General features: G+C 40.2%; 2 protein-coding genes across 5 annotated transcripts in view; one reads left to right on the forward strand and one right to left on the reverse strand.

The window, feature by feature from the left end:
- Window positions 1–8,204, forward strand: part of stom (stomatin) — a 15,953-nt gene extending 7,749 nt beyond the window's left edge. The window contains exons 6-7 of one of the 2 annotated variants that reach the window (XM_032539376.1): window positions 4,007–4,141; window positions 6,115–6,343. In XM_032539376.1, the coding sequence (XP_032395267.1) occupies window positions 4,007–4,141; window positions 6,115–6,303 (324 nt within the window). In that variant the 3' untranslated portion in view covers window positions 6,304–6,343. Of the gene's footprint in view, window positions 1–4,006; window positions 4,142–6,114 lie in introns of both variants that reach the window. The other variant, XM_032539375.1, reaches the window with a different exon arrangement.
- Window positions 8,205–8,502: 298 nt separating this feature from the next.
- gsna (gelsolin a) overlaps window positions 8,503–25,372 on the reverse strand; it is a 27,124-nt gene continuing 10,254 nt past the window's right edge. For 2 of the 3 annotated variants that reach the window (XM_032539372.1, XM_032539373.1), the window contains exons 3-17: window positions 24,491–24,645; window positions 23,727–23,888; window positions 22,860–23,009; window positions 22,693–22,782; window positions 22,133–22,265; window positions 18,039–18,343; window positions 16,418–16,551; window positions 15,755–15,845; window positions 15,519–15,545; window positions 13,745–13,915; window positions 13,069–13,243; window positions 10,476–10,597; window positions 9,890–9,967; window positions 9,732–9,792; window positions 8,503–9,320 (exon numbers count right to left, since the gene is read on the reverse strand). In XM_032539372.1, the coding sequence (XP_032395263.1) occupies window positions 9,151–9,320; window positions 9,732–9,792; window positions 9,890–9,967; window positions 10,476–10,597; window positions 13,069–13,243; window positions 13,745–13,915; window positions 15,519–15,545; window positions 15,755–15,845; window positions 16,418–16,551; window positions 18,039–18,343; window positions 22,133–22,265; window positions 22,693–22,782; window positions 22,860–23,009; window positions 23,727–23,888; window positions 24,491–24,645 (2,024 nt within the window). In that variant the 3' untranslated portion in view covers window positions 8,503–9,150. The remainder of the gene's footprint in view (window positions 9,321–9,731; window positions 9,793–9,889; window positions 9,968–10,475; window positions 10,598–13,068; window positions 13,244–13,744; window positions 13,916–15,518; window positions 15,546–15,754; window positions 15,846–16,417; window positions 16,552–18,038; window positions 18,344–22,132; window positions 22,266–22,692; window positions 22,783–22,859; window positions 23,010–23,726; window positions 23,889–24,490; window positions 24,646–25,372) is intronic. The other variant, XM_032539374.1, reaches the window with a different exon arrangement.

The raw sequence follows: 25,372 nt of genomic DNA on the forward strand, positions 1-25,372 counted from the left end.
TTTGTAGAGCCACCTTTTGCTGCGATTACAGCTGCAAGTCGCTTGGGGTGTGTCTCTATCAGTTTTGCACCTCGAGAGACTGAAATTCTTGCCCATTCTTCCTTGCAAAACAGCTCGAGCTCAGTGAGGTTGGATGGAGTGCATTTGTGAACAGCAGTTTTCAGTTCTTTCCACAGATTCTCGATTGGATTCAGTCTGGACTTTGACTTGGCCATTCTAACACCTGGATACGTTTATTTGTGAACCATCCTTTGTAGATTTTGCTGATGTTTGGGATCATTGTCTTGTTGGAAGATAAATCTCCGTCCCAGTTTCAGGTCTTTTGCAGACTCCAACAGGTTTTCATCCAGAATGGTCCTGTATTTGGCTGCATCCATATTCCCCTCAATTTAACCATCTTCCCTGTCCCTGCTGAAGAAAAGCAGGCCCAAACCATGATGCTGCCACCACCATGTTTGACAGTGGGTGGTGGGTGTTGAGGGTGATGACTGTGTTGCTTTTACGCCAAACATATCGTTTTGCATTGTGGCCAAAAGTTCGATTTTGGTTTCATCTGACCAAGCACCTTCTTCCACATGTTTGTGTGTCTCCCAGGTGCTTGTGGCAAACTTTAGACGAGACTTTTTATGGATATCTTTGAGAAATGGCTTTCTTCTTGCCACTCTTCCATGAAGGCCGATTTGTGCATGTACGACTGATTGTTGTCCCATGGCAGACCTCCCACCTCAGCTGTAGTTCTCTGCAGTTCATCCAGAGTAATCATGGGCCTCTTGGCTGCATCTCTGATCAGTCTTCTCCTTGTCTGAGCTGAAAGTTTACAGGGACGGCCAGGTCTTGGTAGATTTTCAGTGGTCTGATACTCCTTCCATTTCAAATGATCGCTGTGCACAGTGCTCCTGTGGATGTAAAGCTTGGGAAATCTTTTTGTATCCAAATCCGCTTAACTTCTCCACAACAGTTTACGGACCTGCCTGGTGTGTTCCTTGGTCTTCATGATGCTCTCTGTCTTTCAACAAACCCTGAGACTATCACAGAGCAGATGCATTTATACAGAGACTTGATCACACAATGGTGGATTCTATTTATCACCATCAGTAATTTAGGACAACATTGGATCATTCAGAGATCCTCGCTGAACTTCTGGAATGGTTGTGCCTGCCACTGAAGTAAGGGTGGCGAACTAATTTTTCACGCACACTTTTCGTTTTTTATTTGCTAAAAAAGTTTAAATATCCAATAGATTTGTTCCACTTCACAATTGTGTCCCACTTGTTGGTGATTCTTCACAAAAATAAAATTTTTATATCTTTATGTGAAACATGAAATGTGTCAAAAGGTTGAAAAGTTCAAGGGGGGCGAATACTTTCGCAAGGCACTGTATGTGTCGGTATGAGAAGCTGATAGATAAGGCGGTGGGATTGGAATGAGAACGTGGCCGCACACCCTGTAAACTGTTATTGGCTGGGGGTTACATACCCAAAGGGCAGCACGGTGGCTAAGTGGTTAGCACTTCTGCCTCACAGCAAGTGCTTGGTTCGAATCCAGGTCGTTCCGGGTTTGCATGTTCTCCCCGTGTTTGCGTGGGTTTCCACCGGGTGCTCCGGTTTCTTCCCACCATAAAAGACATGCATCCTCGGTAGGACTACAGTTGAAAACTAGCCAATTGGCTAACACTGGCGCATTTACAGAAATGTTCATTAATGTGCATTGTCCTAATCAAATAAATAATAAATAAATAAATAAAGGCCCAAAGGCTCTTTGCTGACGCTCATAAACGTTCCACACTCAGAAAAACAAGAAGAAAATGGAAAATGTAGGCAGAGGGTAGTGTCTCTTCAGATGCAGACACCACCACACAATTTTACTATGTCATAATTGATGATTGAGAGGGAATATTTCATGTGTAGTCTTGCCTCTCAAAACCCAACCCCTCGTCCAAGTCGTGAGAGGTGGAAACAGGTAATGTACGGGATCGCCAGGCAGGGCAAAGTATGGTGGGTGGTTTAGCCACCCGGCCACTATGGTAACCATGAAAGCCAGCCTGGATGCACCCAAAACATGCTGGCTAACGGGGCTCTGGTAGCTAGGTGAACCAATCATCCACTTAGTGGAACAAAAACAATTACAGAAATATTCATAAATTTTTTTTTGCAAGTTTTGGAAGTGGAAGGTTTCTCTCAACAGACAAACATGAAGCTGCATAATGAAAGCCGAATGGAAGTTGCACAGCTGATCCCCTCCCTGCAACCTAACACACCACAAAGATTGGCGCCCAAAACATCCAAACAATCTATCAAGTCAGTAAAGTTTCCCAGATAGCAGACGAAACATCCTGGGAATCTACTGGCCAAACACAATAACTAGTGATGAGCTCTGGTAAATCACTAAACAAGGACCGATTGAAACACAAATCAAACGCAGGAAATGCAGCTAGATTGGGCATACCCTGAGAAAACCCCCCTCCAACAAGACCAGACAGTCCTTAACCTGGAACCTGCAAGGGGAAAGAAAGCCAGGAAGACCCAATGAACAGCTGGAGAAAGGTCTGTGTAGGCAGACCTCAAGAAAAACATCATAATCCTGGAATAAAGCAGAGAAGACTGCCTGACACTGAACCAGCTGGAGAAAGTTTATGAATCACCTATGCTCTTGAAAGAGCAAAATGGGTTAAATAAATTATAAGTCTATACATTGTTTTTATAATAATACATATTGTACAAGTTGAAGTATAATTTTAAGCTGCACTGGTAAATATTTAATATTCTGTCATTTCAAAGGCATCTCTGAAGGTGACAGACCCACAGAAAACCATCACCCAGCTCTGCAATCACACTAAAAAATGATCCATCTTGCTAAAACCTAGTCTCTTACATGACATGATGCCAATCCTTCAATGTCAACGGTCAATGTGCTGACATTTCTTCACTGTAATACAGTTCATATGATTGTTAGAAAGGGCGATGTAGTAAATCTGCTGTTCTTGAGAGAAACTAAATGGCTAGACCCCTGAAATAATGGACTATAAAGCACAATGCAGAAAACACATTATTGAGTCAGTAAAAATAAATGTAGGCAATAATATGAGACTCCAACAACACAGACTGAGGAGAAACAGAATGCAGGATTACAGTGCCACCTTGCTTAGAGCCAGTTTACTCAAACTCAAATGGCAAAGTGTGCATTGCTGCCATCATCTGGCCTTGGCATCTGGCTGAATTGATAGGCTATTTGGATAGCAACTTTAATCACACAATTGATATTTCTGTGGGTCAGTGATTTGATTGCTTAAGCTGTATCTGTGAGCCAACAGTGTATCCTTTGCTACTGCATTAAGAGAATCAAGATTGAATCTCTGTTCAATAGCCGTAGTTGTTACAGCACAAACATAAAACACAGTGGCCTTTTTATAGACCGATTCAACAAGCGCGCAGCACAGCCACAGACGTTAATTTTTGCTTTTGCAGTAGGAAGCTTTGTCTTTTTTTTATAACATTTAGTAAGAACAAAGCTCCTTTCTCCAACAATGCCATGATACTAAGTACAGAGACCTATCTGTTTTATTGTTACAAGGTCCTAATATGTACTGTAGTTGGTGATCTCAAAACATACTGCATGAAATACTTGATGCATACAAGTGAAATTAAACAAATACTGGATTACTACGATGCTCGTAGTGGAAGCAGTTTTGTGTGTGTAATTTTAGGATTGTTACACCAACTGTGCTCTTAATGTAATTTCTTTCTGCAAGAGGGAAGCTTGCGCTCAGGTTGAGCTCCATCTGCTGGACAAATAAAGAAATGCAAGAGACTTTGAAAGGAGGGAGTTTTGGACTAATCTTGTCTTTACGGAAAGGAACTTCATGGAGTTTTCTTTTGCTTTTATCACATCAATTTGTTGCAGTGCTGATAAATAAACATGTTGCCAGTTTCTGTCAAATGCTGACAAAATGAGATATTTCAATAGAGAAACTTTAGAAAACATGTCGAACACTTTCTGTCTCCTTCAGTCCACTCTGGATGATGCTACAGACGACTGGGGGATCAAGGTGGAGCGGGTGGAGATCAAAGACGTCAAGCTGCCCATTCAGCTCCAGAGAGCCATGGCTGCTGAGGCTGAGGCCACCCGTGAGGCCAGAGCCAAGGTAAGGTGGTTCTGTTCAGTAGAACACCCCCAGTGTTGTCATCAGTCATCACCAAGAGCCAAGATCACCGTTTGTTAAGGAGGGCGGGAGAGGGGGTTAAAAGTAACAAATTAGAATTGAGTCATATTATTAGTTGCATTTGAAGCAGAAAGGTTTTCATCCAATAACAGTGATAATGTTGAGACATAAATCAGACAATGCACAGGGCGGGCAGTTTAGTGATCTCCCGGCAGTTGTGGTCTTGACCAATCTTGAAATAAAATCCGAGACCTTCAAAAAGTGGTCCTGAGACCATGGACGTCAATCTCATCCAAAAGTTGGGGGGGGGGGGAGACAATAAACATGAACAATAAAAATTTTTGAAGGGGACACAAGTAATACAGCCACAGTTATACTTGTAGTGGATATGTGTACACGGAGGAAAGCCTTAATGCTATCATTAGTGTAGCATGGAGACTGTACTGTTATCCTTCTTTTCAGGGTTTCTCTTGATTCAATGAAAAAAAACTAAATTAACCAAAATATTCTTCTTTAAAACGATTTATTTATTTTTAAGTTTACAGTCAAGCCACAAAAATACCTTTAAAACATAATGACTTATTTTGAAAAAGTGACCCCATATAAAATAAATGTACACTTTGTTAAATTTGCTTATCAAGATGTAAGTTAGTGAGTCACTGGTTAAGCTCATCTGCTCACCATGAAAGCCACACACATCCAAAAATATTAGCTAAGCTCAACACGCTTACCTGAGACTCTACACCTGACTGTCCCTGGTCTCCCTGTTCCTTACCTGAGACTCTACACCTGACTGTCCCTGGTCTCCCTGTTCCTTACCTGAGACTCTACACCTGACTGTCCCTGGTCTCCCTGTTCCTTAGCTGAGACTCTTCACCTGACTGTCTCTGGTGGTTAACTGCAGCAAACCTACTGATCAGCCACTTAACATCATATTGAGCCAAACACAACCTGTAGATCTTCAATATTAACGTTAGGCTTATTATTAGTTGTAGTGGGTGTAATTCTATCCAACAGGCTGTTAAACAAACTAGGTAACATTACATTATATTACACTAACATAGCAAACTTTTTTGTCATGACTAATTTATTAGTTACTCAGCATCATTTCTACTTGAGAAAAGAACAACTTCATCCAATGTTAATGGGAATCAAATAGCCTTGAACAGCCTACTTACTACATTCCACAACTGACGTTACTAGCAGTGTGTTCTCTCTCATTCTCTCCTACGGTCCGACTGGAGTGGCCTGACTTGTGTGTAAAGCAGGCAGTGGACCAAACTACTGTGAAACAAGGGAGGGGAGACTAAAATGTTTCTAAATTTAAAAAGCATTTTTTAGATATTTAAAGTATTCATCATTATGTTACTTACAATGCACAGCATGTTTTCAATTATATTTCGGGGGGGGGTGTCCTGACCCCACCAACCGCCCAGGAAACGCTTGCTGGTGCCTCGGGAGAGTTTTAACCACTATCTTTTTTTCCTCAACTTAACTAGTCGCCTTGTGCCTAAACTTAACTGTTCTCTCCTTATTACGCTAACTTTTTCTGGCTAAACTCCACTACATTGGCCCCTGAAAGGACCATCATCTGGCGGTTCCTGTACCTAGCTCACAGTCACCTATTGGCAGCTAAACAACTGCTGGCCGGCGTCCCGGAGCTCTGTAGCTGCTAAATACAACCAGCAACTGCCGCTCACATTTTATCGTTCTGTTGCATGTGTTCACGTTACAGCGCTACCCGGTGGGTATTAATTTCGTCCCCTCGGGGAATAAAAAAGTAATTTAGCAGAGGCAGGGATATGCAGACCAGAACGGGGGAAATAAATCCCATCCCCTCCCGGAAAATCACACCCTGTTTACACAGGTATTCATTGAAAACTTCTAAATATAAGTATTGATTTTGTGCAGACATGCCTCACCTTCAGTCTCGTGCCTCCTGTTTTCTTCTGCAGGTGATCGCAGCGGAGGGAGAGATGAACGCGTCGCGGGCGCTGAAGGAGGCCTCCCTGGTGATTTCTGAGTCTCCGTCAGCCCTGCAGCTGCGTTACCTTCAGACCCTCAACACCATTGCCGCCGAGAAAAACTCCACCATCATTTTCCCGCTGCCGATAGAGATGATGCAGAGCTTCATGAAAAACTGAGTAGGAGTCTCAAATCACATTGTTCACATGCACAGACACTCAACACACCACACATGACTTACACACACATATTTAGGCCTCTTGTGTTTATTAAGCATGTCTCTTTGAACCAGCAGTGCTAATGGTGGCTCTCCATCGTGATGCCAGTCAACCATTTGTGCCAATGGGCGATGATATCGTCTATCGGTAAAACGCTAATTTCAACTGGTATTGCTGACCGTGCCTAACCTAGCTAGAGCAAACTCCACCGAAATAGCAGTTAATTCCCACTTGTTGTACTGGAACGCGGTCAACCTGGGTGTGACACCCTTCCCAGGTCCGGCTTCCGACTCCTGTGGTAAAAGGAGCACAGCTGTAGTTTGCATTCAAAATCAAAAAAAAGAAAAATGCAACACAAACTAACTGACTATGGAGTGGATTATCAATTTGATCCTTGGTTACTTAATTTCTAATTGTCATTTTGTTGTAAAAATTTAACCTGGTTGCGTTGCTCAGATCTTTTCTTTCCATCTTGTGCACTGATCTGTTTGGCCGAACAGCCAATCAGAAAGCCAAGTCAGTGTGCTCAGTCAGCTGGACGGCTGCAGAGTAGTGTCAACTACAACCAACGGTACATTTTAAATTTTAATTTAGACATTCGCTGCGCCATTGAACGTTGTCAATGAATGTTTAGTATAAATTTCATTCCAATCTCGGCACCAAACGTTCATTGTAACTGTTAAGGTTCAAACGTGTACCAGGACATACAGTGTACTGTACTCTCTACTAATTATCATCATGAGAGTGATTATAGAGTGATTATATAAAGATCTTCCTCTGCAGTGGCCTAATCTAGGTGGATTGTGTTATCAAATGCTAACTAGAATGGAGGTAGGCAGCGGTGTTAAATAGCCCCTTCACAAAGTAGGGATCGGTCGGAGTGACATGCAAATAATAACACTGACACACACACACACACACACACACACACACTCCTTTTCTCCAGTTGCCAATACTTCTGTCATGGTTGAGAGGTTAACAGTCAGGCTGGATGTTACTTGCTGCTTTCTATTCATTTACAGCATATTTTACATTCAGAAGAATGAACAAAATATTAGGAACACCTCAAATTACCATAGCATTGACTCTGCAACAGTATCAGCTACACTAGTGGTACTGTGTGTATCATAGGGCTGTCAGTTGTTCCTATTATTTTTTTCCCTATTATTGGCTTTACCAATAAAGAGAAGCGGTGGCTGTTAGAAACCTATCGCAAAGACAAACGCCTTAACTTACTGCCATTAAGTCTTTTCAACAGCCTAATATCATATTTATATGCATTTACAAAAATAACTAATGGATTTTGTTTGTCTAATTTATTTAAGCAACAATATTTTTTAAGCAACAAAAATTATATTTCTATGTCACATACGCTCTTTCCAGGTGCAAACAAGCCAAATAAGTTAGTCTTTGTGTTTATCTTTTAAACTGACATGTAGTTATTATATGTATTCCTCCCTTTAACATACAAAGAACAGAAGTGTTAGTAAATGTACGTTAAAGTATGTCTGACTTAGTAGTGTTACTATATACTATGTGTGTGTGTGTGTGTGTGTATATATATATAATTGCAGAAATGTGAAGCTGTGACTAGACACAGTTTCAGGTTGGTCACAAATGAGTTTAAAGTAGCACTATAGATTTTTTTAATTATTATAGACTGTTACAGAATTTTTACTACAGTAACTCCTGTATATTTGAGTTGCTACAACAGAGATAGTATTATTTTGCCACAGCTACATAAAAAGAATCTTGAGTAAACTTTAGAGTTTGAACTCTGTTACAGAGAGAAGTGGTTACATAGTACACATAGCACGACATAGTGCTGCTGATAACCGAGCGTTTGTGTTCAGAGAAAGAAAAAACTAAATTCAAACTCGCTCATTTGACTTTCACAAAAGCCCTGCTCATTAAATCAAAGTAGTATCGTGAAAAATGTTAGACACATCACTTATAACGCTTTTTTTTTCTTCTTTTTTTTTAAGTTCAGAATTCATGGTTGTTTTTTATACAGTTTGCTAACGTTTGATATAGTTTTATCCTGACAATACAACTATATAAAGACTTTAAATAAAACCTATCAAAAATAATTTTTGTCTATTGAACTCATTGTATTAGCACAGTATTGCAAGTGTTTTTAAAAGCAGAGGCATACAACAATTCACATTTTCTTTGGTTTTATTGAAATTATTACAGGGGAAACCTTAGAAAATGTCACAGAAGACATAACTGGTTTGTAAAGCAGCAAAGCGTTGGTTTCCCATTTAAAGTTGGCTATTGCATCACACAAGCTTTCCTGGGCATGCATCTGTGACATTTAAAAAATAAATATAAGAGGCATTGAATGTGCAAACAATTATTTATAAAGGCATGCTCTGGAACAGTACCTTTTTTTTTATAAAAAAAAAGCAGATTGCCTGTAAACTAGGAAAGAATATTAAGGCATCGGTTGTATTGCTTTTTATAAGCAGTTTTTTCTTGGCAGTGAGTTTTCCAATGTTGCCGCACACAAAGACTTAGTTGTCCTTACATTTCACTAGTGAACATGTTTTATTGTCAAATTGGCTTCAATAAAAGCAGCAGACTTTATTTTAGTGCAAACCCTAGAGGAAGCCTGTGTATTTGTTAAAGCTCTATTGTGATTGGTCGAGACAAAGTGAATTAAAACACTGCTTCATCGACCTGTAGCCCTCACAAACAACACAATAAGTAAAAAAGTTTTCTGGGTGTATTGGCAGCTAAAGAAAGTGTCATGATTGGAGCTCAGTGCTTGCGGCGGAGCAGAGGGGTCAAAGGTCAGGTGAGATCTCACAGGGCCAGATCAGCCATGGCGCGCTCCAGGGGGTCGCTGGTCCAGTACTCGTGGTCCCAGCCCAGGAACCAGCCTGTGAAGGTGGGCGGCTCGAAGCCCTGCTTGATCTTGACGATGGGCGTCCTGGGGTCTCTGTTGGCCGGGTCAGTCTCGATGTACCGGACCGCTGACGAAGACAAGGAAAAGCTTGAATTGGTGCTAGGAGTCATGGAGTTAAATCACAAATGCATAGCAGAATAATGTGCATTTGCTTAACAAGCTATGATGTTTGACAATATTATCTTTAATAAAATAAAATATGTCATCTAAAATAAGATTTTATTACTTTTCTGTAGTGTGAATATGCTCTTTATGTCTCAAATTAAAATATTACATGGTGCATTTTATATTTTGAATAAGAAAGTAATTATGTTTGAGGGATCACAGCGATTATAAATAATTAAACAGAACTCAGAAAAGTCAGTTTTGGATGCCAAAGGATTGTTGTGAAATACAATTAAAATACATAGAGGGAAGTTCTGGTGACATTTGATTTTTTTAACAGATAGATATCCTGTTTTCTCACAGATGTCCTTACCAGACGCCATCGCGTCAGTCTTCTCTTCCTCTTGGGCCTCATTTCCGATCCAGACAAATACCTAAAAAATGGGAAAATTTACTGGGTATTTGTTCCTTTCATTGCAGTGACTTAGCTCTGAATCTGTCTGGTACAGACAAAGCTCTGGTTTTCTTTACCTGCTCCCAGGAGTCCAGGATCATGACATCATCAGTGGCCAGGTCGTCCTGGGTCATCTCCCCGGGTACCTCCTCAATCTGAGAGGAGGACAACGAGTAAGTGGAGCTGTATTGACGTTGGACATTTTTTGTGATGAAAGCTGTTAACTAAGTTCTGAGAATTATGGTAGCCCATTTTTGCCAATGTGATAAAGAAAAAATATTCTGTAAGTCATTATAAGAAGAAAATTCTCAAAATAATGAGAAACATTCTCAGAAAAATGATAAACTTTCTCAATAATGACTAATGTCTAATAATTGTATTTTGAGATTTTGAAAAGTTTCTCATTATTTTGAGATACTAAGTTATTATTTTGAGAAAGTGTCTTTATTTTCATCACATTGGGCTTCCATCATGAATTACCCAGATCAACTGAAATTATTTCGGTAAAGGCAAGTTGTTAATTAGTACTAGGTCTCGGCAGTGTTTAGCTCAACCCCTACTCTAACTATCTGCCAGGTAACTTACCAGAAATTACGCTTCTGTGAAATTATTTTTAATAAAGGACTGCAGCGGCAGCAGAGGTAGCTCAAACCAAAGACTTACGGTGAAGTTTCCAGTCTTATTGGAGCAGGCGAAGAGTCTAGGCGGGTGAGCGTCCATCTTGTCCTTGAGTCTGGTAGAAGTGCGATAGTCTGCCTTTCCTCCCAAAGCTTCCCAGAAGTGATCTGAGGACAGGCACACTTCAAGTTATTATAGTTTTATATATATACATAAACAGTAAAAAGCAAATAAACGCATTAAGAGATTGAAGCAATAGTTATAAATATTGGCAAATATCCTTATTTAGCCTACTTTGGCTAATAATTAAATTCCTATTTAGCGGACACACACGAGAGTGGTATCAATCTTCTCACCTAACTCTCAGCAAGAAAGTATTTTTCCCAAAATGTCATGCCATTGATAATTAAAGCTACATTCATGGATTTCTTTTGTGGCCATTTAGGTGTCGTTAAAAAATGGATTTGACATATTACCACCTTTATAAAGTTGATATGTCTAACGTTAACTCACTAGCAACTAACAATTGCTATAGATTAGATAAGATGATACTTTTATTCATCCCACAGCGGGGAAATTCCCTTGTTACAATAGCATTTTCTACAATAAAAGCAAAAAAACAAACAAGTAAACACACAAGAAAAACAAGCAAACAATAGACAATGAGCAGAAGGTAGACTGAAGTAAAGTGGCGTCAAATAAAGGTAATGTAAAGTAATACAATTTACTCACCCAGCAGATACAAAGAGAGAGCAACATTACCATTGGAGTAAATGTGTCTGATTAGCTCTGGTTTGCTATCTGGCTCTTTAGCTGCTATATGCTCCACTATGTTCACTACCTAGTAGCTAACCGTTTATGTTTGGTGCTGAGAGTGAACCATACAGTACATCTGCGGTTAAACAAAAACTATGACCTAAAAGATGCTATAAAAGCTCCAATAAGCTGCAGTCCTTTCTGGGTTTCTTGCTATGAGCAATTCCTTTTCACGTTACACAGGGTCATTTGATCCAGGGTTTCTCCCAGTGTATTGCAAGCCTGGTAGCCCACCGGGGCTAAGTGGCCCCCCACTGCCTAAGTCACTGGGAATTATTTTGTAATGTACTTTTTAAGACATTTTTAAACTACAGCTGCCGTGGGGTGGCTCGGTTGGAAACTTAAGACAGTCATATTTTCAAAGTCTCTAGTTAGCTTTTGGCACTGACTTAATGTAGAGCCCTATGGCATTGGTCATAAAGCTTTTTTTAAAGTGCCCATATTATGATATTTCTGGGATTTGGGGTGTTATGTTGAGTCTCTGGTGCTTTCACACACATACAAACTTGGAAAAAAACATCCATGCTGTTTTGAGTGAGATAAGGGTTTCTGAATGTATCCTGCCTTCATTCTACGGGTGAGCTGGTCAGAATGGGCAGGGCCATCTACGGCATCGGCAGAAACATTGGTGTGTGCTAACCACTTAAATTAATACCACATCAGCTAGCTGTTTCTCCAACTTCGGTCAGTACAAGGCAGGATTAGCCAGGAGAGTTCTTCTAAACGAGGGCGCACTTCCAACTTTACGTGGAATACCTGCAGACGAGGGACAGGTAAGTAGTTCTATACAATTTCTTTTGTAGATTAGGATGAACTTGAGTGTGATGTAGCAGTGTTTTGCCATTGAGAACCGGGGGGGGGGGGCTAGTAGCATGTGTGACTCCCTACAAAGATGGGATAGGAGTGTGATGCCTCACTCTGTAGCTAAAACGGAGAGCTTGAAAATGAAACCATGTAAACCTATTCTGGTACAACCTCAAAATACAATTATGAACCTGAAAATGAGCATAATATGAGCAGTTTAAAATCTCAACTTCCCAATTCCGTTTATGATGTCGTTATCACAGAAACTATTGGGCTTTACATTAATGCTGCCATCAGTCTGTCAGCCTGGCCGTCTTCATAAAAAGGACACTTGCCATTGGACTAAAAAACATTTCTGCGGAAACCTTGTGATCCATAGTGAATTTATAATAAATAATTTAAAAAAATGATTAGTGCAGCTTTACAGACGTAAAAAGCAAATACAAAATGTATTGTTTTTTAGTTAATATTAATTTTGAATCACAATCTGTAAAAGTGTCAAGGTAACTACATCACTTACGTTGTGACAAATGATTCTCACACACATTTTACTGTGTGAATTCTTAATAGGAAAAGTTATAAACTATTAGTGAAAGCGCCCAGAAATAAAATGTTGAATTACTGTTGTGTTGTCTCCGGCAGCCCTCGGCTGAGGCCAGTACTTTAAAAGCGTGTTTATAAAAAATTGAATCTGTTATGTTATAGCCTGAGGTTTTCTATTTGAAATTGTTGGCAGAGAAGCCAGTTTCTTCGTGAGCTTTGAAAGCAAATCACAAGATTACTGGTAACATCTAAAGGGGTGATGCAATCAAATCTTCTTTGTTTTAATATAGATGAACACAACGTACTTTAGCTGAGATACAAAAAGAAAACTATTAAGCTTCGCATTAAAGTGCTATTTTACCAGCTTGAACATAGTTCGTAGCTGATACAGGAGTACGTTAACTGGTGTTGGGTTTTAGTTTAACTCAAAGGCACAAAAAATATATATTTTTTTGTGTTCATCATGTTTCCTCACCAGTCTCTCCTCCCTCAGACAGCTCAGAGGCCGACACTCCCAGGATGTCACACAGCTGTTGGGCTCCCTGCTTCTCTGTGTCACTGGCACCCACGCCCATCCACACCATGGAGCCTCCAGGGGTCACCAGAACAAAAGCGTCGTTGGAGTTCAGGTTGGAAGACACTGCATCAAGCTACATGGACGCAGAGATATTGTAGGTTAACGTGCAGCAAAAATATATTTTATGTAGTGATGCTGGTTCGTATTAAGCAGCAACCAGACTTTATTGAGAACCATATATGGTTGTAACTGCCAATGGATGGAGATGAATTTGTAGAATCAACAGAGGCTGGTGTTATTCTTTCTTTTTGTTATTGTCAAAATAATCCCATGCTTTAGTCGGTTTAACTCGTGTGTGTGTGTGTGTGTGTGTGTGTGTGTGTGTGTGTGTGTGTGTGTGTGTGTGTGTGTGTGTGTGTGTGTGTGTGTGTGTGTGTGTGTGTGTGTGTGTGTGTGTGTGTGTGTGTGTGTGTGGACAACATCATGCTCGGATACACACACTCGTCATTGATGTATAATGTCTTTTCATTTTTTTGTTGACAGTAAGAAAAATATAGAATATCACCATTCTTATCCTTCAAAAGCACATGTGTCTGTGGTGAAGTTAGAAAGTGGATGACGTTTGTCCTCTTACCTCCACAGCTCTGGTGTGTCCTGCAGAGTTGGAGCGCACCTGGAAGAGTCGAGTCTCTGCAGGAGCGGACTGACCTCCTTCCCTGGACGTTCCTCCCTTGTACACTACCATGGGTTGTCCTCCAAACAGACTCATCAGATGGGCTGGCTCTTTCCCCTGGACCACTCTCACCTGGTACACAAACGGCAAAGTGAAAACTCAAGCATGATAAGATGTTTTTTTTTTACGGTACTTCAAAATACCTCATGCGTTTTGACTAAGTGAATTATCCCCAGGTGGTGTTAACACAACACAATAGACAGATCCTCCCTTGTTAGGTGTTGTGAAAAATGCATCAACAATATGTGAAGCACGGCTCCTGCAATACAGACTACAGACACAAGATAGCAGCATGGGGCTGAGCCACGTGTTCACTGTCTGTGCCACAAGGTGCTGAGAGTCGAGGTTTGTGGAATTAGGACGCTGAACGATGACGCAGGTTAGGTCTAACACAGTATTATGAGTCTCTTTGGTCTGCCGCTTTTCCATAAATATTTATGGCTGTCAGCTCTTCTCAACCAATCATCACAGCAATTTATGCTAATCCTGGGAGAATAGAGAAATGGGAAATAATCATTGATGGGTAAACCACACTCAAACACTTTCAAACTACAAACATTCCCAGCAGTCCCTTCTCTTTGTGCATCCTCTTGCATAAAATGAAACTGTCTGTCTGTCCGTCAGTACGATTACTTGCCAGTTATGGTCGGCTCAAAACAGCATACAAGTTGTAGTTTTATCTTACTTCAAATCTCTGGTTAAAGAATTGTGAGATTCCTTGTCTTGGTTGCAAACCCAAAACTAGAGAGAGTGTCAGACCAGAGCACAGAGAAAAAATACAGTTTGGTAAAATATGGTTTTGTTGGATGCTGTTGTTGATATAACTTCTATTTCTGGTCGTCTCGAAGACGTTACCCTCCCCTGGCCAGGTAAGTTAAAATCAAGTTAAGTTTGACAAACTGTGAATCCAAAAGTGTCCAGGCATGTGCAAAACAGATTTTCTCTATTTGGACAGTGAGAGCAGGGAAACATCTGTTAAAGACAAACGGGACATCTGCAGAAGTTCCCACACTGCATGGATTCCAACGCTTAACCGTAAAGGATCAAGGCTCATTCTGTATAAAAGTATGTTCCCAAGTTTATCTGAAGTAAATATAAGGCTTCCGCAATACGAGTTTGACAAATCAAGTGAATTTTTTCTTCTTTCTATAACCTTTAATACACACACAAAGGGTCATGCTACAGCACACACGCACACAACAAGAGCATAAATGTTGTACGTGCGAAGTGTAGACATGCATGAGGAGTGAATTGTGAATGCAGAACACAGAAATAAGTGAATGACGACTCACTCGAGTGCAGAGCCAGGACTCACTCTAAAAAACTCTAAATCATACAGAATGATCTCCACAGTTATTTCCAAACTCTAACATCATCACCCTGATGATTCCATCTAAAATCAGGTCAGAGGAGAGCTTTATTTATGTGGAGGAGGAGGGAACCTCCCATTAACATCCACATCGGAATATCCTGTTTGTGTTGACTCCGTATAACATTCATTAAGTCTTAAAGGAGCCAGAGCAATGAAGACCAGCCCATTTTAAAATCAATACATTCCTATTTATCTGAAAGGTAAGAAAATAAGAAAATGTAGCTTCTTTTGTCGCTGGCTCTGGACAAAAATCATATGTGTCATTCTGGGAGGGTACGGAGCAGGGAAGGAAGGGGAAAATACCTGAGTGGTTATAGGAGCACCAACAACCTAAAGACATGAGGGAAACCAAGGAGGACAGAACAGAAGCAGCAGCAGGAAAACCATCAGGGCGAGGAGAAACAGTAGGAGGCTGTACATTTTAGAGAGGAGGTGACTGCGCTGAGTAAGCCAGAGGGCAGCAGAAACTTTGATAACATGACATATGAGATGAATAGAAGCTCATGGAAACAAAAAAGCACTAACGGAACGAGTTTCACCTGCACGGGACCGCCGCCGAGCTCGTCATCCAGCTGGGCGCCGAGGATCGCACAGGCCCCGATTTCATCCTGACTGGAGTCCGCGCCCTGCCTGGGAGACAGCGTGAATGCGGCATCATTACACTGAACAGAGTAAGGCTGGTAATTAAAAAAAACATCAAAGTCAAAAGGCGTTAGCAGTAACTATTGAATGGAAATAAAACCTTAAACACTTAAACTTACAAGAAGTATTTTAACTTAAATCTTAACTGGAGATTGAATTGCCCCATTTTTTAAGGAGATTTTTGTATGTTTTGCATTTAAAGCCTTAACCTACAAGGTACAGGACCCACTCATGACTTTGCTCCACTAGAGGTTACCCACGGTACCTGTAACTTACAAATTGAATAATGTATGTTAACGTCTTCTATATACACACTATTTTTTATATTAAAATATTATACACACATTTCCAGCACTGTGTTCTGACTCTCAACACAGAAAATCAATAATTACATTTTCCAGTTAACCGCGTTTATTTGATTCAGGCAGTTTGTACTTTGCTCTCATAATCTAATGACTCTGCTTTATGATTCAGGCAGTTAGGAGCGGGATATTTTTTAGACCAAAGGATTGCCTATCTCAGCTTTTACTGAACTATTGGCCTCTCTATCATATTCTCACCACATGTAGATAAAATGTCCTTGACGTCCTCCATGATGGTAGTTATAGAGGATGATGTAGCTGTCTCCTCCGTAGAACTGTCCATGTGTGGACGGATCCACGGCCGTCTTGTCTGAGCCTTCAATACGCCAGATCTGTCAAGAAAGGAAAAAAAAACATGTTCAGGGACTATTGTAATTAATGTGTTTTCCCATTTACTGCAAATCATGTAGATATTACTTACCATACAATCTACAGTACTGTCGATTTGTTGAATGTATAGAGAGTTAACACCCACCAAAGTCAAATTCCTTGTGTATGCTTGGCCAATAAAACTGATCCTGGTCATAATGTAATGTATAATGTAAATTGTAACATTTTCCAAATGTGAAGCTCCCTGTAGAAATCACTCTGTATTTCACATATTTCACAAACTAATTTTCCACAACAGGGAGCTATTTGTATGGAAAACGTCCGCCCTCTACAGGATGGGAAGGTAGTAGCAGCAGCAACTGAGATCTTACGGTACGTGTCTGTGGAGCTACATTTGTTTCTTTATCACATGCGAGAAAATAAATGTTTGCAAGAAAAAGTTATCACACTGATAGCAAAAAAGCATTTTATGGGAGAAAAATATATTTGAGACTAAAAAAAAATTTTGTTATACATTTTTATTTTTTTTAATTATTTCTGAGAAAAAAAATCAAATCACTTTCAAATATATATTTTTTGCTATCAGTGTGAAAAAACATTTTTTTCCTCAAAAGGTTTTTCTTCTCATTCTCAAAAGCTAAGTCTGCTCTCGATGCAGTTCCTTGCTCTCGTCTCAGGATTTTTCTCTCTATTTCAAAATAATGTCCTGGGCGGGGCCACGTTCCTATTGGCCAGTCGGGTGAGCACCGTCTTGTCTTTGGAGTCGATCTGAATCATTATCCACCACGGACAGTTAACGAAACTGGGAAGAGTCATTTCCACGCTTACATGAGCAGCCGTGAAACGCAACTTTTGAAAAGCGGGCATAGCTTCACACTGCTGTTTTTGCATATAGTGAAATACGGGCTACTTTATGCAAATCACTCGCCGCTTCTGGAAAACTCACGCAAATCTTCTAAACTGTTGTTAATCCAAAATGAAGACAGATTCAGCAACTGCATAGCTTATTTCTTGCGTAAAATGTATTCAGAAACACATTTTGGAGAAAAGTTTCTCGATGAGCCGCCGCGTTGGTCTGTTTTGAAATTCGCCCACGTGAAGCGGTTGTCCAATTAGGTGCAGCCATGGCGGCTGTAGGAGGGTGGAGCCTGATTTCTTTGCTTATCAGTTGTCATTGAAGAGAATTTAATAACTGCTAGCATTCAATATAAGAAATTTGTGACCATTGAAAAATATTTTTTTTTGAAATTCAGGTTTTTAAAATGGAAAATCAAGAATGTTCCTATTTAAATTTTAAAGAGGTGAATTCAGAACAAACAATTCTAATTATTTTCAAAATAAAATATTTCATTGTTAAGTATTTAGTGGCTGTTAAAGTTCAAAGACTTATGTCTCTTATTTGCTTTCATAAAAGTGCCCCTAAAAAAAAGCCCCAGCTCATAAAGGGATTATCTGAAGTGTTACAGATGTCCAGCCTCTGTCCTCTCACCTGTTTCTCTCCGCTGCCGTCATCCACCATGCCGTGCTGGGCGGCCATGGCGGGGGAGTTGTGCAGGCTGGATGCGTCGAAGGCCACCTTCTCGATCTTGGCGATGCTGTTAGAGATGTAGGCGACGCCCAGGCCCTCTGTCTGATCTCTGTCCCGCCAGTTTTTGAAGAACTGTTTGAAGAGCGGCGTCTCGCCCATCTCTGGCAGGATCTGGACCTCCGTGTGTTTGGGGTAGCCCATCTTCTTGATGAAATGGTCTGCCGCTTTCATCGCTTCCTTCCGCTCGTCCATGTTGGCATCTTTGCCTGTAAGCAGGAGAACAGATAGCGCGGGTAAGAGTTATTATCAAGCGAGAATATACACTGTATATGAAAAATAAATAGTGATATGAGTATTTTCATTTTGAAAGTGTCAGTAATAAGTTTTTGAGCTGTATGAGGAGCTAACTGTGGGAGTGACTTATATGACTGCAACAATATCAAATGTCATGAATGCAACTGAGATAATCTTAATGGGAATATGACAGTTTGGGTCAAAGGGGATACAAATGTTTTTTTCTTTGTTTTCGGATATACGCTTACTCTCTCTTTCATGACAAGCTAGATGATATGCAATACCACTCTCATGTCTGCACGGTAAATATGAAGCTACAGCCAGCAGCTTGTTAGCTTAGCTTAGCATAAACAATGGAAGCCGGAAACAGGGCTCTGTGTACAGGTACAGAAATCAGCTTACCAGCACCTCTAAAACGAAACAAAAAAATCACATGTGTTGTGTGGAAATCAAATTCCACACAACACATAACATGTGGTTGTGTGGAATGTGGAATTAACCTTGAAAAAAAATAACTAATAAAATCTACTCGCACAACTACAATTGAATGTTCAGGCTGAGACATTAAACATTTGTGAAAGCATTTGCAAAAACATCACGAGGAATAACTCCGAGTGAATTTGCACGGCAAAGAAACAGAATTCTTTGCAGCGTGTACAAAAAGTGTACAAAACAGACAAGTTGCCCGGCAACCTTGAGGTGGCGACAAGACACCAGGAAGTCACTGCGCCTGGCCAAAACATAGACATTACCCCTCATAAAACAACGCGTCATTTTTACATTTTGGTTTAAGTGCGGATTTAACATAAAACATTTTAATATCTGAACTTTAGAGGTGCTGGTAGATAAATATTGTGGACAGAGCCAGGCTAGCTGCTTCCCTATCAATCTTTGCGCTAAGCTAAGCGTCTCTGGACCGAGCTTCGTAGTTAGCATACAGACATGCGAGTAGTATCAGTCTTCTTATCTAACTTAGCTGGAATAAGTGTTTCCCAGAATGTCAGATTAATCCTTTTATTTACTTTGAGGTAAATATTGTACATTGTAGTAGAAAGGGTTTAGCATGGGTAAAGAGATTGGATTTATTTTTTTATTTTCACAAATAAGCAGTATAGTATGTATTTATATAATATTATATATCTAACTATATCTATATATATATATATATTTATATTATATATAATATATATATATAATATATATATATATATTAGAGCCCAACAAATAATTGGCGGGCCTACAGGTAAAAGCCGAAATTAGATATTTTGAAAAACTTGATTTATTTCAGTAATTGCATTCAAAAGGTGTAACTTGTTACATTATATGTATTCATTGCACACAGACTGATGCATTCAAATGTTTATTTCATTTAATTTTGATGATTTGAAGTGGCAACAAATGAAAATCCAAAATTCCGTGTGTCACAAAATTAGAATATTACTTAAGGCTAATACAAAAAAAGAGTAGTTTTAGAAATGTGGCCCAACTGAAAAGTATGAAATGAAAAATATGAGCATGTACAATACTAATACTGGTGGAGATCCTTCGGCTCAATTACTGCCTAATGCGGCGGGGCATGGAGTCGATGAGTTTCTGGCCTGCTCAGGTGTTATGAGAGCCCAGGTTGCTATGATAGTGGCCTTCAACTCTTCTGCGTTTTTGGGGCTGGCATCTGCATCTTCCTTTCACAATACCCACAGATTTCTATGGGGCTAAGGTCAGGGGAGTTGGTTGTGGCCAATTTAGAACAGAAATACCATGGTCCGTAAACCAGGCACGGGTAGATTTTGCGCTGTGTGCAGGCGCCAAGTCCTGTTGGAACCTAAATCTCATCTCATAGAGCAGGTCAGCAGCAGGAAGCATGAAGTGCTCTAAAACTTGCTGGGAGACGGCTGCGTTGACCCTGGATCTCAGGAAACAGAGTGGACCGACACCAGCAGAGACATGGCACCCCAAACCATCACTGAGGTGGAAACTTACACTAGACTTCACGACAACGTGGATCCTGTGCCTCTCCTGTCTTCCTCCAGACTCTGGGACCTCGATTTCCAAAGGAAATGCAAAATTTGCTTTCGTCAGAAAACATGACTTTGGACCTCAGCAGCCAGTCCAGCTCTTTTTTCCTTAGCCCAGGTGAGACGCTTTTCGCGCTGTTTCTTGGTCAACAGTGGCTTGACACGAGGTATGCGGCAGTTGAAACCATTCTTTCAAGCGTCTCTTGGTGGTGGATCTTGAAGCACTGACTCCAGCATGTCCACTCCTTGTGAATCTCCCCCAATTTTGAATGGTTTTTTATTCACAATCTTGACTAGGGCGCGGTGATCCCTATCGCTTGTACACTTTCTGACCAGTTTTCCTTCCCTTTGCCTCTATATAATGTGTTTGGACACAGAGCTCTGAGAACAGGCAGCCTCTTCAGCAATAACCTTTTGTGTCTTTCCCTCCTTGTGCAATGTGTCGAGGTCGCCTTTTGGACAGCTGTCAAATCTGAAGTCTTCCCCATGTGTGTGGTAGGTTCAGAACTGGACTGAGAGACCATTTAAAGCCTTTGCAGTGTGTTTGGAGTTAATCAGCTGATTAGTTTGTGGCACCAGGTGTTCTTACAATTTAACCCTTACACAATATTCTAATTTTGTGACACACGGAAATTTGGTTTCATTTGTTGCCACTTCAAATCATCAAAATAAATGAAAATAAACATTTGAATGCACAGTCTGTGTGCAATGAAAAATATAAGTACAGTTACACCTTTTGAATGCAATTACTGAAATAAATCAAGTTTTCAAAATATTCTAATTACTGGCTTTTACCTGGATATTATCGTAAATAATATTATATTATTAAATAAAATAAAAAAATATGTATTATAACGATAAATAAATGATTCTGATAAATGAAATAAAAACGGACTGTCAACCATGTTATGAGCGTTGGTGTTGCATAGTTTGCCACAGAGGGGCTGTACCGTGCCCCTGTTGGCAACACTGATTTGTTTTTGTTGTGTTTTTGTTGAAAGGACTTTAAGTTTCATATCTTGAATTAGTATTTCATACATTTTATTTATCAGAACTTTGAATATTCGATTTCCTTTGTTTGTTGTGAAAAAAACAGTTATTATATTAGTGAGAATAAATAACCCAATAACTAATGTTGGGAAATCTGTTTTGTAACGTTAAAAAAAAAAAAAAAATTCGACTTTCGAAATCGATTTTTAAATAACCAAATATTGTATCAGTATCTGCCTTAAAAGTCCTTTATCGGTTGTGTGTGTGTGTGTGTGTGTGTGTGTGTGTGGTGGTGTTGTGTGTGTGTGTGTGTGTGGTGTGTGTGTGGGTGGTGTGTGTGTGTGGGTGTGTGTGTGTGTGTGTGTGTTTCTAGACCTGAAGCTGAGCTAGCTGCCTGCTCAAAAGATTGATTTCAAGCAACAACATCTATTTAGCAGAGGTATAGAGTTTCCAGCTGTGGAAAGACCCTGGACACTTGGCACAAAGTTGCTGACTCATTGAAACACATGCGCAGTTTGAGACCTCAACCTGCGCATGTGTTTGGACCAATGTCTTGTGTCTGTGTGTGTGTGTGTCTGTTTGTGTGTGTCTGTTTCTTCATGTGTTGTTTTGTCTCCCTCCCTCCCAGCTTTCCTCACTGTGGTTTTTGGCTCTGGGACGCGTTCCATTAAACAAATTGAGTTTCCAACTGTGAAGATGAAACTCTGCTACATGAACATAGTGAATGAGGAATCCGCTGAAGCACCCTGCACTGACCTTTCCAGACGAAGATCTTGCCATTGGAGCCGTGGTCCAGAATGAAGCAGTCGCCGGACTCCAGGGCGCTCTGAGCGAACGGGTTCTCCGCTGCCACCAGCGCGATGGCCATGTTCCCGCTGGCGTTGGACACCTGCAGGAGGGGGCGAAGGAAGAGAGAGGTTGAGTAGAGGCGCGGTGTGTCACCTTTTCTGAGAATTACCAATCCCGCACGGCCTCCTCCTGGGCTTTTCATTAAATCACTGTCAGTAAGAAATAAGTAGATCTGTAAAGCTAACATGGTTGTCATGGAGTTATTTCTAGAAAGTTGCAATATGTTTGAATTGCAAGACTAGTTTCATTGTTTGTAAGTGTATTGATAAGAAAGTTGATTTGAATTGAAGTTTTGACCTGATTAGATATTTAAAATTAAACCAGATGAAATTACAGATTTGTATTGATTGATTTATTTTATTTTTTACATAACAACAGAAAATAACGAGACAACAAGATATTTATTACAAGAGAGATTAAAGAGAAAAGATAACATGTGTGTCTGGGGGGGTTTCCGCTTCTCTCACCTTGTAGAGTTTGGCCATCTTCCTGTTTGAGACATCAGCCTGGACGTCGTCCGCTGCTCCGACAGGCAGATCTGGCTTCTCACCTAACACCTGAGGACAGGAGCAGCCGTTTCAACACAAAAGTCAGTTTTAGACTGAACTGTATTCTCATAATTCTCTGATCTCACCTCTATCATCTTCTCTCTCTCCATCCCCTCGTCACAGACATAAACTCTGGCCCTCCCACTGCGCTCGTTGTCACGGATACCCTTGGCAACCTGAGTAGCCTTCAGCTTCTCAAAGCGGTTGCTCTGGGAGCCACACCACTGGTAGATCTCCTGTACAGCAAGAAGAAGGTTACAGAGGAGGTGCTTAACATTCGTGTTTGTTAAAAAAATGAAGACCACTTTTCCCAGAATCCTTAGAGCTTGCTAAACGCACACCAACATCTGTACTTTTGTAGTGTAGGTCTACTAAAAAGAACTCACTGCGATCACATCTAGGTCTGCAATTAACAATTATTTTCATTGTCAATGTATAATTCCCTCTAGAGCATGTCTTTAGAACCCTCTTTATTTTATTCTATTTTTGTATATTATTTTTGTGTGTGTGTGTGTGTGTGTGTGTGTGTGTGTGTGTGTGTGTGTGTGTGTGTGTGTGTGTGTGTGTGTGTGTGTGGTAAATGGGGACGGGGGTGGGAGAGGGGGGAGGGTGGTAGGGTGGGTTGGGGGAAGGGAGGTGTGTTAGTAGGGGTGGGTCGGTATAATCATTAATAAGTACTGAGGGAAATATAATGTATCTAATGTGTCTTTTTTTTCGCCTTTATTTGATGTACATCCTGTTACCTAATCATGATAACCCACAGAAATTTTATAAAATTTAAAATAAATTTAAAAAATATATATATATTTTCATTATCTTTTAAAAACTTGTTTGGTCTATAAAATGTCAGCAAATGTTGATTTGTGTTTCCCATAGCCCAAGATGACTCTAATCCCATGATATTTTTCTGTATATGTAATATGAGTGTGCTTGATGTGCTCAGTGGGACTTACAGCGCCCAGGTCCAGGATGAAGCAGTCTCCTTGGTTGAAGCTGTCCCAGCTGACCGCCACCTCCGTTGCCCGGACAGCGCGGCGACCTTTGACCTGCAGCAACCGCTGCACGACCACCTCATTAGTGACCACGTGCTTGAACCCAGACGCCACGCCCCCTTTCTGAAAGATAAGAGATGCATTTCAAAATAAAATGCCTTTTGAAAAAGGTGGATCTAACCTTAACAGAATTAATTAAGAAAAAAAAAAAAAGGTTTTTGAAAAGGATGTTGGGAAGTTGGCAAGATTTATATAATGCTACTGTCATAATAGAATGGATCTTCTATTTTTATGAATGATAAAATACAATTTATTTTTTTAAATATGACAAAAAAAATAACCTTATACGGAAGAGGATTAGGGCCACTGGTGAAAAAGATGTAGTTCTGACTTTATTCTCAGAATTCTGACTTTTTTCTCAGAATTCTGAGAATAAAGTCAGAATTTTGACTTTAATCTCAGAATTAAAAAGTCAGAATTCTGAGAATAAAGTCAGAATTCTGACTCTAATCTCAGAATTCTGCAAAAAAAGTCAGAAGTCTGAGAATAAAGTCAGAACTCACATACATTTTTCACCAGTGGCCCTAATCCTCTTCCGTACCTTTAAAAATGTCAGTGAACAGGCAGAAATCACACTTGTACCAAAACAAAAGCAAAAAAAACACACAAAACCTACATTATTCTTTTTATATACATGTTTTGCAGCTATAAACATGACATCTTACCATGTATTTGATTCCAGACTTGAAGTAGCCAAGAAAGGTTTTGGACTCGTATCCCTGGACCTCGCGGTACTGGATGGGTTTCCCCCCCAGGAAGTCGTCCATTTGGACAGTAAAGATAGCCGCCGAGCCGCTCTCATCCTGGGTGCAGGAATCACCTGCACCAGAGCAACCACAAATGTACTCCATATAAATCCTGGTCATACGGCACCTCTATCCAGACTGACACATTTTGAGTTTGACAAATTCCCTCACTGAGGACTCAGTGAGTCAGGAGATCAATATGGGGCAGATCCCAGCAGACACTTTTATAAATGTTATACAATATATTATTCAATTTATGGTCACACATAGAGGTTCAGCAGCATGTGAGTGGGTTACATCAGACCCTGTTTATTGGTAAATGCTGTTTCCATGATCAATCAAGCTGACTAAAAGGACATGAAATCAATAAAAAAAGTCCCAATTCAGCTTCTCGCTTTCCTGTTTGCTTGAAGCTAAATCCTAAAAAATGACACTGTCAGGCACTCTGTCTTCTTCCTGTACTCGTCTCCAGGACTCATTTTTAGGCTTCGGCTGATCCAAATACCTATTTGACCCTGTACTAGACACTGACATCAATTTGGATTTTAATTTAAAAAAGTGAAAAAGACAGTGAAAACCATGTATGATTACACGGTTGAAAGATTAAATTCACTTTAATGGGTTGAGAAAATTAGAAGACAAAGAAGGTCAACTTCATTACTCCCACAAGGGAAATGAAATGTTTTTCAGGTTCGCTGCCTTGTTTAATGGCCCAGTGCCCAGGAGGCAAACTGGCTTGTTGTTGTTGAGGATTTACGACAATAAATATATATATATATATATATATATATATATATATAT

The sequence above is a fragment of the Etheostoma spectabile genome, chromosome 16 (assembly GCF_008692095.1).
Source record: "Etheostoma spectabile isolate EspeVRDwgs_2016 chromosome 16, UIUC_Espe_1.0, whole genome shotgun sequence".
In the NCBI taxonomy this organism is placed as follows: domain Eukaryota; kingdom Metazoa; phylum Chordata; class Actinopteri; order Perciformes; family Percidae; genus Etheostoma; species Etheostoma spectabile.